At 42.6% G+C, this 15,489-nt stretch overlaps 1 protein-coding gene across 1 annotated transcript in view; it reads left to right on the top strand.

The window, feature by feature from the left end:
* Window positions 1-15,489, top strand: part of LRRIQ3 (leucine rich repeats and IQ motif containing 3) — a 68,384-nt gene that overhangs the window by 36,062 nt on the left and 16,833 nt on the right. Inside the window, exon 5 of the mRNA XM_060232022.1 lies at window positions 2,630-2,765. Coding sequence (XP_060088005.1) covers window positions 2,630-2,765 — 136 coding nt within the window. The remainder of the gene's footprint in view (window positions 1-2,629; window positions 2,766-15,489) is intronic.

Genomic DNA, 15,489 nt, shown 5'->3' with positions numbered 1-15,489 from the left:
GGATTATGGAGAAAGCACGGGAGTACCAGAAAAACGTCTATTTCTGCTTCATTGACTATGCTAAAGCCTTTGATAGTGTGGATCACAACAAACTGTGGCAAGTCCTTAAAGAGATGGGAGTACCAGACCACCTTACATGTCTCCTGAGAAACCTGTATAAGGGTCAAGAAGCAACGGTCAGAACCAGATATGGAACAACTGATTGGTTTAGAATAGGAAAAGGAGTCCGACAAGGATGTATATTGTCACCCTACTTATTTAATTTATATGCAGAGTACATCACGTGGAATGCTGGCCTGGATGAAGCAGAAACCGGAATTAAGATTGCCCGGAAAAACATCAACAACCTCAAATATGCAGATGACACCACTCTAATGGCAGGAAGTGAAGAGGACCTAAAGAACCTCTTGTTGAGGGTGAAAGAGGAGAGCACAAAAGTAGGCTTGAAAATCAACATCAAAAAAACTAAGATCTTGGCATCCGACTCCATCACTCCTTGGCAAATAGAAGGGGAAGACATGGAAGTAGGGACAGACTTCACATTCCTGGGAACCAAGATCACTGCAGATGGTGACTGTAGCCACGAAATTAAAAGACGTTTGCTCGTTGGGAGGACAGCTATGGCAAACTTAGGCAGTATAATAAAAAGCAGAGACATCACCCTGCCAGCAAAAGTCTGTATAGTCAAAGTGATGGTATTCCCAGTAGTAATGTATGGCTGTGAGAGTCGGACCATACGGAAGGCCGAGCACAGAAGAATAGATGCTTTTGAGTTGTGGTGCTGGAGAAGACTCTTGAGAATCCCTTGGACTGCAAGAAGATCAAATCAGTCAGTCCTAAGGGAAATCAACCTTGACCAGGACCGGCTCACCCACTAGGCAAACTAGGCACCAAATTGGGCTTTCTCCCCTTCCAGTGCCCATGGCAGACGCCTAGTTTGCCTACCTGCCTCCCTTCTCCCATCCACCGCCTCCCTCCCTCCCTCCCTCCCTTCCTAGCGCTGCAAGCCAGTGCCGCACTCCGTTGCACTCCTCTCCTCTCCCCTCCCCTCCCCCATGCCATGGCTGCTCCTTACTGGCTTCGATGCAGCTGGCGCAGCTTCTAATCCTTTGAAGAGTCCGTGAGAAGAGATTTCATTCCTCCTCACTTCCGGTTCCGGGAAGGAGGGGGAGCGAAGTCTCCTTTTGTGGGCTCTTCAAAGGATAAGACCATATCGAAGCCGGGAAGGGCAACAGAGCGCAGCACTGTGAAGGGAAGGATGGCAGTGGCCGCCGCCACAGTGGAAGGACAAGGACCAGCCTCAGTGGGGGGGCAACAGGGGGCAAGGGGAAGGAGGGCAGCTGTGGCCACGGCTGCAGGGGGGTAAGGACCAGCCTCGACGGGGTGGGGCAATGGGTAGGCAAAGGGAAGGAGGGTGGGAGCAGGGGCAGCAGGCAGGGAGCTTGCCTGGGGCACCACACGCCCATGGGCCGGTGCTGACCCTGACTGTTCCCTGGAAGGTCAGATGCTGAAGCTCAAATACTTTGCCCACCAAATGAGAAGGGAGCACTCATTGGAGAAGATCCTGATGCTAGGAAAGACAGAAGGCAAAAGAAGGGGATGGCAAAATATGAGATGGCTGGACAGTGTTACTGATGTGACTAACATGAATTTGAGCAGACTTCGGAGGATGATGGAAGACAGGAGGGCCTGGCGTGACTTGGTCCATGGGGTTGCAAAGAGTTGGACTCGACTGTGCAACTGAACAACAACAGCAAAAGCTTCCATACATGTGTCATCCTGGGTCTGGATTGGATCTGAAATTTTTGTGGATATTTCAAAATGAGCATTATTAAATCCTTTCAACCAGCTAGGGGCCACCAGAATGTATTTGGTTCATACAGCTAATAGAAATTCTAACATTAGATGTCTGTTTTGCAGCTGCTGAGAAATCTGAATGAAAATGGAGTTTCCAGCAAATATCCACATAGTAGCTAGTAGCTGGTTCTATTTGGCAAACACCCATTTTATTTCAAAATAAGAGATTAATCTAATGGTAATGGATTCTAATAGTTGTTAATCTAACTGTCATGGAAACAGTAACACCCATGAGCTGCAATCTCTTTATTAAGGATTAGGCACAGCAAACTCACTTTAACTATAGCTGTCTTAAATATTGCTGTTCATGGGCTGAGGTCTTCCTCGTAATCACCACCGTAGTAATTTTAAAATGCCCTAAGAGCAGCATAAACTTTTGCTCTATGTGAAAGCTATTCTTGTTTGTTTGGCTAGATAAAGCTAAGGTACCCTTGTCATCAACAAGCTATTGAGAAATGCTTCTTAATGTAACAGATGATGAGCAAAGGGGTTGTTTAGTCTAAAAGCTGCAATTTATTCAAGGAGCACAGAAATGTGAGGTTGGAACAAGTATGCACTCATCCATGCAAACACTGATGCTGCTTAGAGACAAATCATTCCTCAAAAAAGGGTAGAAATGGGGGGGGGATTAACATACTTTTTAAACTGCATCATTAAATGAATAGTTTTAATACTGGTAAATGTCTATAGCAAAATCACATGTTAATGATGGAAGAATTTTGGTGAATGGATATGGCAATATGTCTGATAGATGAAATGTTCATTTTAACAGGTTTCAAATGTGAAAGATCTTAAGGAGCTTCATTTATATCTGAAAGGATTAAGACAACCTGTTCTTTCAGCAATACTCAGATTTGAAGAGAAAAAAAAGATAAAACAAAAGGAATCAAAAAGGTTACCAAAGATAGGTTAGTAGAGTAACACTTCTGTCATATAGAACAAATATTAAAAAATGTGTATAGACTGAACAGCTGCTATTGTTGCGCAGTACATTTTAGGAGCCACCTATAAATGACATCTATATTTTATAGGACTGCTGTCTGTTCTAATGATTATATTCGCTATTCATCTGCTGTCCACTGAAAATGTATTAACTTTATTTTTATGCTGTTGCATTTACCCTGTAAATTTTTAATTACATAACGTTACTGCAGTTATAGCCAAATGTTTGCATAGAGTGTATTTTTGGTTTTGAACACGGGACAAGTGGGCAGATTTAGAATTTAAAAATATAATAGAGAAAGTACACAAGCGGAATTTTTAACTTATCTATGGTGTGTGGCTGATAGGGGCTTTATGTAATTGATGTATTTATGAATTAAAAGAATGTAGATATTTGGTAATTGTATGAAAATTAGCTTTGACACATGAGAGTGAAAAAATATTCATCAAGTTGCCATCAGTATTATCTCCATTGTGTTTGTCTAAGGTGCCATAAGGAAAAGAAAGGTCCCCTGTGCAAGCACCAGTCGTCTTCGACTCTGGGATGCTGCTGCTTTCACAACGTTTTCACGGCAGACATTTTTACGGGGTGGTTTGCCATTGCCTTTCCTGGTCATTACACTTTCCCCCCAGCAAGCTGGGTACTCATTTTACTGACCTCGGAAAGATGGCAGGCTGAGTCAACCTCGAGCCAGCTACCTGAACCAGCTTCCACTGGAATCCAACTCAGGTCGTGAGCAGAGGGCTCTGACTGCAGTATTGCAGCTTTACCACTCTGCGCCACGGGGCTCTTATTAGTCGCAGCCAAATTATTGCCGCCCCCCAGGGTTTTCAAGGCAAATGATTATGCACAGGTTGTTTGCCATTGCCTTGCTCTTCAAAGTTTTCCTTGGTGGTCTACCACCCAGGGACTGGCCCTCCTTAGCTTCTGATAAGATTGGGTTTATTGTACCATCCCGCATTGCATTGTCTTTATTAACATCCCTCTATTACAACAATTGTCCCAATTGTCTTGTCTGCACTACACTTGACACATCTTTGTACAAGGCTTGCTGCTGGCCAAGTGTTTGTGAGTTGGTGGACTTCTGGTCTTTGCACAAGGTATTTGATTAGGTCTGAGATCACATTTCATCACATGACATTTTTCATATAACCATTCCATTACCTGTGAACCCTCCAGTATCAATGGGGGGGGTAGATTGTGTGCATTCAAGATTGTCACATTGTTTGATTGTATATCCTCTTGGATGATGTATAAAGATACTGCTGGTGGTACTTTTCCTTCTTTTCTTCTTTTTTTTAAACTAACCCCAAACGTTCTGCAAATATCATAATGCTAATTCTAGGTGAACATAAAAATTCATCTTGCATTTATAAAACCCTCAGTAACAATTCCAGATGCTTAGATTCAATGTTCTCATAAGTGAAATCAAACACTTTCCAGTAAGTTTAGTTTTAGGCAACCAGTTAGTTTCATCACATCCTGAAAGGGCATGGAAGCCTAGTAGTGAAGCTGCTTTTAATGGTCCAATTGATGGGAACGCACATCTCATGGCAATACAGTTCACCAGTTATAGGTACAAAAAGAAAGTCTTGTAGTAGGCTTAGCACCTTGCAGAAAGCATGCATTTGTGTGGGGAGGGGGACCTTGGACTTTAATAGCACTCTCTGTGGCCAATTTTGCACTCACTCCGCCCTCGCGTCCTCCTGATTTTGCACTCACCTTACTCCGCACGGCGTCCTCCTGATTTCCAACTATTTGCGCTGGGGCTGCAGCAAACATTGTGGTTTTTGCGCAGCAAATGGAAATTGGTTTTTAGCTGTTTCTGTTTTCTGCATGAAAAACAACGATGTTTGCTGCAGTCCTGGTGCAAATAGTGGGAAATCGGGAGGATGCCACGTAGAGGAGACGAACGTGAGGGCAGAGTAAGGTGAGTGCAAAATCGATCTGTCTCTTTCATGATATGCAAGAAAATTTTTGCATCAGCCTTTTCCTGAGAAGTACAAAGACATTCAGGTATGTGAAGAATCAACTTAATTATCCTATTCAGTGATGGAATTATTTGAATTAGTGCTTGCGTACTGGAACGTATCTCTCTAAGTTATGGTGTATTCAACCTCATCCTAAAACCCCAGGGGCAGCAGCACATTGGTGTGGTGTTGGCTCTGCTATTCAGCATCCTAGGGCAAGTAAGCAACAGATACCCCTAGCATGACTCTGACTACACAATTCTAGCAACCATGGGAAGAAGCACAGTGACATGACTTACAGGAGCCCCTGGAGTGAACATAGTTTAGGGTGCTCTGCTGTCAGTGATTCAAGTCCCATCCTCAGTCAAGTTCAGTCTTGCCAGGGGCACATACAAGGAGGGTGACAAGGCCACTACAGGCACATCATACTTGTTCTCCTGTACCTCTCCCAGAAGAGGCAAACACAATAGGACACCCCAAACACATGGACACAAGTGTTTGGATCCCAGCAGGCTTGGGAGCTTAAGACCATAAGAAGAGACCTGCTGGATTGGGCCAATGAGGGGTACACTGGCATGGCATTGTGCTTAACATGGTACTGAGGTGCAAATGAATCTCCCCCCATCAGTAACACTTACTGTTAGCAACCGTTGTGGGAAACAAGGTTGTTGGAGGAATACATGGAGTAGGTATATTTTTATTAATTTATGTTATTTATAGTCTGTCTCACAAGGACTCATGTAGCGAGTCAGAACAATCAACAAAATAGGACATTTAGTAAAAAACGTATTAGGATTTTAGAAGTCTGGAACTTCCAGAAAGAATTAAAACATAGCATAAATATTCACATGACGCATTACGTGGTACAGAAATTGCACAATAGGATCCTACTTAAAATAAGCGATATGCAGCAGTATCTACCACAGTCCCAATCATTTATCCAAGTAAGTTTGTGATCTATTTGCTACTGTGCAACCCTGTTACCTGCACACAACAGCCTTCTTGAATAGTTCAGGTTTTCATAGTATGTGGAAGGCCATGAGAGTGGGAGCTTTCCTGACGTCCTCAGGCGGGCCATTCCACAAAACAGGAGCCACAATGGAGAAAGCACATGCATCAGCAGTTGTTGATTTTGTCCATTTTTAGGTATAGCAAGCCTTATTACTTGAGTGAAGTTGCTGTGGTAGAGTATAGGGACAGAGGCAGCCCTACAAATAAGAGGGAGCAAGGCCATGAAGAGCTTTATATGTGATAGCCAATACCTTAAACTGAGTTGGAGAGCCCACTGGGGAACTAGGTGGCCAGTAGACAAAAATAATACCTAAAATTTCCTTAGTCCCTAATATAAGGAGCATACAATGTCAGTGGCAGTGATAGTTTGTAATGGAGGTCTGTAAAAATTAAAGGATTTGTGGAGAATAATAGCCACACCTCCTCCATAGCCAGTTGTGTGGGATTGGTGGAGGACCACATAACCAAAGGATGTTAGTTGGGACAAACACACCATGTCATTTTCTTCCAGCCATGTTTCTGTTGTGGAAGCTAGGTCAATTTCTTCTTCCTGCAACATCTGATAGAGGTGTACAGTTTTGTGTTTCACTGATCTGATGTTGCACAATATTAGGGCCCTTGTTTCATTAACTTGCAGGATGCCATGGTTAGGCAGCAAGCATCCTTGCTGAAGACTGGCCATCTATGATAAATTCTACCTCCATACAGCTTCAGGGACTGTGTCTGGCTTGTGAGGAGGGATGTGATTGGCTATATTTAGTTAGCATTATAAGTCTGGAGCATTTGGGGTCAAGATGTGAGGTGTTCTAAAAGACTTTCCCCCTCTAATTGTATGGCTGTCTATGAGCTGTGCCAGGGTTTTCAGTGATGTAACACTATATGGGGGATGGATCTGCAGGTGCAGGGCTGAGAAAGAGGACTGCCCCCGTCAGGCCCCTGATGTTAACTAGATCTACATTGGCACAGTTGCAACACATTTATCACCAGAAATTTGGAGGTGCATTGGCATAAGGCTTAGTTCTCATCCTAAACCCTTTCAGGCCATGTCTTAGGACAGGGTTTCTTGTCCTATTTCACAAGAATGAGATAAGGTAGTTTCACTGTGACATTAGATGTTTGTAGAAATCATTATATTATATTAATGGTTAGTACAATAAAGTCTTTTTGTTATTTGATTAATTTATTTGATTTCTTTATGTGTGTACTGAACCCATCTAAAAGATCAGTTTCCTCATAGGTGCAGTATTTCCTGTGTAATCCCAAAATGACATGTTGAGCAAAATTTCTGTTGGAGAAGGAGCACATATTTCAGTCATACTATCATTCAGTCCTAATGTCTATGACTCAGCAAATTCCAGGTGTTGTTGTTGTTAAATATATAATTGCACTTAATCGCCCTATCCCAGCTTAATGTTGAGCTCTGGGCAATGTACAACATGTATTATAAAACAGCATACAAATTAAAACAATGATTTTATTGTAACATCTCTCTCAAAAGTTCACAGTGGGAGTACCAAAGACTGACCCTAACCAGATTTTTCACTTGTGAAAAAGGGAGGAAGTGGTCCCATTTAACCATCCTAAAAGACTGTTTTGGGGATAATGGGGTGTTCATGAACAAAAGCCTTATGGAGCAGGGAGTGTAATGAGAGGATAATTAGGCAAGACAGAGCAAAAAAGCTGGTAGTAGTAAAGTGTGCATGAAGTTCTTGTCTTGCTTGTTCACTGTTCACCAGTGTTTACTGGTGACGAATGAACTCATTTCTTAAACAGTTCCTTTCTGTCCTGGCTCCAGTATTCAGTTAAAGGCTGTGATGGAATTATGAGAAATTAGAGAGGTTAGGTTGGGATTAAGAATATACAGAGAGCATCAGAGAGAGCAGAGAGAACAAAATAACTTACCTGTGATAAAATGTTACTTCATCTGTGCTCCATCCATTAAATCAGGCTGAAATCATTTAGATTTTAAAGGATTAGAAAATATAAGGAAGAAAGGAAGGTGGGATTTTAGGATTTCATGGGGGCATGTTTAGGTTCTTTGAGCCCATAAACCATCCTACATTGTCTATTCCAAAGTTAGTAGTTTAATAAAATTCAAATTGACAGAATTGTCATGAGTACTCTGCAGAAGTCTTGCCACATTGCAGTTCTCATTTATTTTTATTAACATTGTAGACTGTAAAGATTTCTACTGATGTGTAATGTGAATTTCATTATTAATCTTTTATGTTGTGTTAACGAAGAGGAAATTCTATGCATACAAATGTGGTAGACTACTCTGATGTTTAGCAGTGTTTAGCTGAACTCTATGGAGAAACTTTATTGCTGACATTTTCAGTTGCATCTGCACTGCTTCCACTTATTTTAGAGTCAGCTGCATTCTGAAGACATACAGCATGCGGTTCATTGTTATATGCTAAACTCCAGGGTCTTCCATTCTTCTGCTTGAGTTATGGATTACTTCTCCTATCTTTTCTAACAACACTTGGATACCTCTTGGATACTTCTTGATTATTCCAAGAAGTGTGGTTTATCTTTACTATCTTTTAACTTGCATTTCCACTGGAAAAAACCCAGTAATGGATTTTTTTAATGGGTTGTTTAAATTTAGGTTCATTTTGCACGGGTACTTTACATGACATCCTCATCAGAGTTCCCTCAGGTTTGTTCAATGGTTCTGCATCTTGTCCCACTGTCAATACACCTGTCTTGCATGGTTTTGCATTCCTCTTTCAAATTTAGCATAAAACTCACCCTCCACCCCCATTTTACGTGGGTTCTTTAAACCATTCCTTCACTTCAGGATTCCTGGAAGCAGACACATTATTGCGATGTTTCCTCTCCTTTCATGCCTGCTGGTTCTCAGCTAATCCCCTCTAAAACTCCTGCTCCTCCTTCATTCACTCAGCCTCCTGCAATTCGCAAAAGGCTGACACCAGGCAGCAGCCTTGAAGCCCCCATTTTTTAAAGTAACATTTTTGTTTATTGATAGAAGAAGAGGAGTGCAGATTTATACCCTGCCCTTCTCTCTGAATCAGAGACTCAGAGCAGCTTACAATCTATATCTTCTCCCCCCACAACAGACACCCTGTGAGGTAGGTGGGGCTGAGAGGGCTCTCACAGCAGCTGCCCTTTCAAGGACAATTCCTGCAATAGCTATGGCTAAACCAATGACATTCCAGCAGCTGTAAGTAGAGGAGTGGGGAATCAAACCCAGTTCTCCCAGACAAGAGTCCGCACACTTAACCACTACACCAAACTGACTCTTTACAAGTTAATCAATAAACTCAAGTGGGTTGCTGTATCCCTGCTCTGTTAGCCACACTTATCTCCAGCAAACCCTTCCCCAGGAATCATACAGACTGCATGCTGGTTGCTTTTCTCCCCCCTCGCTGGCAGCTGAGTTCAGCTATGTTTCCAACCCACTCTGCACTGGGATGGCAAAAAAAAAAAAGTGGGGGGAGAAAACGCAGTGGGGATAGAAGCCATGCTATGGGGCGGGTGCATGCTGGCTACTTTTCTCCCCCCTTGCTGGCAGAAATTCTCAGCACTTTCAACACAGTGTGGAGAGTAAACAATTTGCTCTTAGAATCAGGAAAACCTTAAAGGGACACTTTCATGCAGAATGATAGTGTTTAATGCTAAATAAAATGAGACTAATCCAAAACTCAGAAAATCAGGAATACAGAGAGTGCAAAATGGGCCTTAATGTTTTGCCTCATTTGAGGAGGAATATTCTAGAGCAGTTACTTTAAACTGTTACTACTCAAGTTTATTGAAACAAAAAAAATGCCATACATGATAAAGAATGCTCAGTCTTGCAGTCAAAGTTTGATGAACAGGGCCAGTATAGCTGGCAGGAGAAAGTATAGAACAGGTGAGGTTGTGCTGCTTCTAAAAAATGGTGCTGAATAAAAGTACTTTGAAAAATATCTGGAGACTTTGGGGGTGGTTCCAGGAGGGGCCTCAGCATGGTATAATGCCATATAGTCTACCCTTCAAAGCAGCCATTTTCTCCAGGGGAACTGATCTCAGCTAGCTGGAGATCAGTTGTAAAAGTGGGAGATCTCCAGACTCCACTTGGAGGCTGGCAACCCTAACAGAGAGCTAATTTGGCAGAGGAGTGGGTCATTGCTGCGTAAAATTGTATGGAAAGAACGAGGGGTAATTTTGTAGAAAAATAGGTGGTGGAGCTCATCCAGGGATTGTTATGCAGCTGCACATACTATTCAATGGACAAGGAGGTGGAACTCGCAGAAGGAGGAGGAGGAACTCTCAGAAAGGTTCAGGAGCTGTGCTTCTGTGGGCTCCCACTGAATCTGAGGCCTGGAAGAAACCATCAAAGTGGGAATGAAAATGAGGGCAACAGCAGATGAGGCTATATGAAGAAAAAAGGGCATTATGTCAGTATTGATTCAATAATACAGAAACTGAGTTGCATCCAATAGAGAATATCCATAGTCAAAATGTCCTGTCTGCTGCTGGCAATTGAGCTGTGTGTGTGTGTGTATGGCAGGTTTTCTTTTCCCTAACAAACAAACAAAAATAAATATGGACATTGCTGTTAAGAGTTTGAATTGATCTGTCCAGCATTATTTATTTATCTTCTCCTTATATACTATACAGTCCAGAACATATCACATGTCATTAATACAGGAATTTTTAGTTAGAATGATATGCACAGTTGTGTCATCTGTGATTTCATAGCATTTTCAGCCTCGAGAGATTATGCTGCTTAAAAAAAAGGTAAAGTTTCCTTCCCTTGTTCCTTACCTACAATTTTATGCAGCAATGACCCACTCCTCTGCCAAATTAGCTCTCTGTTAGGGTTGCCAGCCTCCAGATGGAGTCTGGAGATCTCCCACTTTTACAACTGATCTCCAGCTAGCAGAGATCAGCTCCCCTGAGAAAATGGCTGCAAGAGAAAATGGCCCTGTGCAAGCACCAGTTGTTTTCGACTCTGGGGTGACATTGCTTTCACAATGTTTTCATGGTAGACTTTTTACGTGGGTTTGCCGTTGCCTTCCCCAGTGAGCTACACTTTCCCCCCAGCAAGATGGGTACTCATGTTACTGACCTCGGAAGGATGGAAGGCTGAGTAGACCTGGAGCCAGCTACTTGAATCAGCTTCTGTTGGGATCGAACTCAGGTCGTGAGCAGAGGGCTCCGACTGCAGTAATGCAGCTTTACCACTCTGTGCCACGGGGCTGTTTACTCAACTACTAACAAAATCCACTGTAGAAACCATGTATCTTGGGTGCATGAGAAATAAATCTAAACATTTTTTGAGCTAGGGTTTTATAGAAATCTAGGTACTCAGGACCCCAGGAACAATATGAGGGAGTTGGAGGTCTGGAACAGGAGAGAGGAACTGGCAAAAATCACCTCCATTCTGTCTACAGAAATTCTCTACTGGATGCAATTCTGTCTCTAGTTTTTGATCTAGGGCTATATGGAAATCAAACCTCTTACCGAAAATCTAAGGACTTACTGAAGTTTGATCCCACTTTATGCTTGCCTAACAAATAGAAGTGTCGAGCTGTTGCTAAATCTATTGGAGAAACTGAACAGTGCCAGTTGAAATACTATATCCTTTAGTGAGCTGTCTGAGGAAGGATTTATTCAGAAAGTGGACAGAAGCAGCAGTTCGCAGTTAAACCTGTTTGAGAATTGTAGTCACACCTGGTTGAGAGTTATTGAACTTCAGGAAGTCCTACAAACTGAAAAAGAACATAGTCTTTGAAAAATGGACTGTAAAATATTTTTAAATATCTGAAAAATACTGCGGCTAATTTTGTTTTTTAATATATATATAATAGTTAGAACCCTCACAGAGTGTTCCAAATTTATATACCTGACAAATTACTGTTGCATATTAATATCTAAACATTCTTCATGAGGAGACTTTCCTGAAGAAATTGATTTAGTGGTAAAAGAGAATACACAATATAGTGGTTGGAGTGTCAGATTAGGATATGGAAGACCCAGGTTCGAATCCTCACTCTGCCATTGAAGCTTGTTAGGTTTGGGGCTAGTAAATCCTTCTCAGCCTAACATACCTCACAGGGTTGTTGTAGTTAGGATAAAATGTAGGAGAAAGTGATATTGTAAGCAATTTTGGTTCTCATTGATGAAATACTTATTTAAAACTTCTCCCTTCTTCTTTATGGAGCTCAAAGCAGCTTACAATATAGATAAAATACATAAGAACATAAGAACATAAGAGAAGCCATGTTAGATCAGGCCAATGGCCCATCCAGTCCAACATTCTGTGTCACACAGCGGCCAAATATATATATATATATATATATATATATACATACACACACACACACACACACACACTGTGGCTAATAGCCACTGATGGACCTCTGCTCCATATTTTTATCTAACCCCTTCTTGAAGGTGGCTATGCTTGTGGACACCACCACCTCCTGTGGCAGTGAATTCCACATGTTAATCACCCTTTGGGTGAAGAAGTACTTCCTTTTATCCGTTTTAACCTGTCTGCTCAGCAATTTCATCGAATGCCCACGAGTTCTTGTATTGTGAGAAAGGGAGAAAAGTACTTCTTTCTCTACTTTCTCCATCCCATGCATTATCTTGTAAACTTCTATCATGTCACCCCTCAGTCGACGTTTCTCCAAGCTAAAGAGCCCTAAGCGTTTCAACCTTTCTTCATAGGGAAGGTGTTCCAGCCCTTTAATCATTTTAGTTGCCCTTTTCTGAACTTTCTCCAATGCTATAATATCCTTTTTGAGGTGCGGCGACCAGAACTGCACACAGTACTCCAAATGAGACCGCACCATCGATTTATACAGAGGCATTATGATACTGGCTGATTTGTTTTCAATTCCCTTCCTAATAATTCCCAGCATGGCGTTGGCCTTTTTTATTGCAAACGCACACTGTCTTGACATTTTCAGTGAATTATCTACCATGACCCCAAGATCTCTCTCTTGGTCTGTCTCAGCCAGTTCACACCCCATCAACTTGTATTTGTAGCTGGGATTCTTGGCCCCAATGTGCATTACTTTGCACTTGGCCACATTGAACCGCATCTGCCACGTTGACGCCCACTCACCCAGCCTCAACAGATCCCTTTGGAGTTCCTCACAATCCTCTCTGGTTCTCACCACCCTGAACAATTTAGTGTCATCCGCAAATTTGGCCACTTCACTGCTCACTCCCAACTCTAAATCATTTATGAACAAGTTAAAGAGGATGGGACCCAGTACCGAGCCCTGCAGCACCCCACTGCTTACCGTCCTCCACTGCGAAGACTGCCCATTTATACTCACTCTCTGCTTCCTATTACTCAGCCAGTTTTTGATCCACAAGAGGACCTGTCCTTTTACTTCATGACTCTCAAGCTTTCTAAGGAGCCTTTGATGAGGAACTTTATCAAAAGCTTTCTGGAAGTCAAGGTAAACAACATCTATCGGGTCTCCTTTGTCCACATGTTTGTTCACCCCCTCAAAGAAATGTAACAGGTTAGTGAGGCAAGATCTTCCCTTGCAGAACCCATGCTGAGTCTTCCTCAATAACCCGTGTTCATCAATGTGCCTACTCATTCTGTCCTTGATAATGGTTTCTACCAACTTTCCCGGTATTGAAGTCAGACTGACTGGCCTGTAATTTCCCGGATCTCCTCTGGAACCCTTTTTAAAGATGGGGGTGACATTTGCTACCTTCCAGTCCTCAGGAACGGAGGCAGATTTCAATGAAAGATTACAGATTTTTGTTAGAAGATCCACAAGTTCAACTTTGAGTTCTTTCAGAACTCTCGGATGTATGCCATCCGGACCCGGTGACTTATTAGTTTTTAATTTGTCTATTAGTTGTAGGACCTCCTCTTTTGTCACCTCAATCTGACTCAGGTCTTTCAACACCCCTTCCAATATTAGTGGTTCTGGGGCGGGCAAACACTTCTCATCTTCCACGGTGAAGACGGAGGCAAAAAATGCATTCAGCTTCTCAGCCATTTCCCCATCCTCCTTCAGTAATCCTTTTACCCCATGGTCATCCAAGGGCCCCACTGCTTCCCTGGCTGGTTTCCTACTTCTAATATATTTGAAGAAATTTTTATTGTTGGTCTTTATGTTTTTTGCAATATGCTCCTCATAGTCCCTTTTTGCCTGCCTGATCACAGTCTTGCATTTGATTTGCCACTGCCTGTGTTCCCTTTTATTAATCTCACTTGGACTGGTTTTCCACCGCTTAAAGGAGTCCTTCTTACCTTTTACAGCTTCCATTACTTTGTTTGTTAACCATGCTGGCCTCTTCTTATACCTGTTTGTGCCTTTCCTAACTTGTGGTATGTATTTTATCTGAGCTTCTAGGATTATAGTTTTAAATAGTCTCCAAGTTTCCCCAAGGGTTTTGACCGTATTTACCTTTCCTTTCAGTTTCCTCCTCACATGCCTCCTCATCTCAGAGAATTTACCCCTTTTAAAGTTAAATGTGGTTGTGGTGGTCTTTTTGGGCAACTCCCTATTTATACAAATGGTGAAATCAATAACATTATGGTCACTGTTCCCAAGCGGCGCAATCACTTTTACGTCTCTCACCAAGTCTTGGGCATTACTTAGGACCAGATCCAGGATCGCCCCACCCCTGGTAGGTTCTGAGACCATCTGCTCCATAGCACAGTCATTGAGAGCATCAAGAAACTCAATCTCTTTCTCTCGACCAGAACACATATTGACCCAATCAATCTGCGGGTAGTTAAAATCACCTATTACGACACAGTTTTTACGTTTAGCCGCTATCTTTAATCCCTCCATCATATTATAATCGCCCTCTCTCTTTTGATTTGGTGGGTGATAACAAACTCCCATAGTTAAATTTCCTTTTGGGCCCTCTATTTCAACCCAAAGCATTTCTAAAAGGGAATCTAATTCTCTGACCTCAGTCTTACTGGACCGTATATCCTCTCTGACATACAGAGCCACCCCACCTCCAACCCTTCCCTCCCTATCCTTCCGATATAACTTATATCCAGGAATCACCATGTCCCACTGATTCTCCTCATTCCACCAAGTTTCTGAAATTCCCACAATGTCTATGTTTTCTCCCAACACTAAACATTCCAATTCACCAATTTTACTTCGGACACTTCTAGCATTTGCATACAAACATTTATAATTTCCCAAGCAAGCTAGGCCCGCCACCTCTCTCCTGCCGCCTCGAGACTCTAGCAGACAGTCCATACTGTTTGTCACCATCACAGTGGACAACTCTGATCCGTTACTCGGTAGAAAAATAGAAGCCAACCCTTCATCTCTTTGAGACGAGTCCTCCCGAACCAGAGACATTCCATCTCCTGTCGGCTTTCCCCCAAGATTTAGTTTAAAAACTGCTCTGCCACCTTTTTGATTTTAAGCGCCAGCAGCCTGGTTCCATCCGGAGACAAGTGGAGACCGTCTCTTTTGTACAGCTCCGGCTTGTTCCAGAAAGCATCCCAGTGCCTAACAAACTTAAACCCTTCCTCCTTACACCATCGTCTCATCCACACATTGAGACTTCTAATTTGCGCCTGTCTCTCCTGCCCTGCACGTGGAACAGGTAGCACTTCCGAGAAGGCCACCTTGGAGGTCCTGGCCTTAAGTCTCCCACCTAGCAGCCTAAATTTCTCCTCCAGGACCTCACGACTGCATTTCCCCACATCGTTGGTGCCAACATGCACCATGACCACAGGCTCCTCCC

Source organism: Heteronotia binoei, chromosome 2, assembly GCF_032191835.1.
Source record: "Heteronotia binoei isolate CCM8104 ecotype False Entrance Well chromosome 2, APGP_CSIRO_Hbin_v1, whole genome shotgun sequence".
Taxonomy (NCBI): Eukaryota; Metazoa; Chordata; class Lepidosauria; order Squamata; family Gekkonidae; genus Heteronotia; species Heteronotia binoei.
Note: the sequence above shows the minus strand (reverse complement) of the source record. Positions and strands in the feature narration are given on the sequence as shown.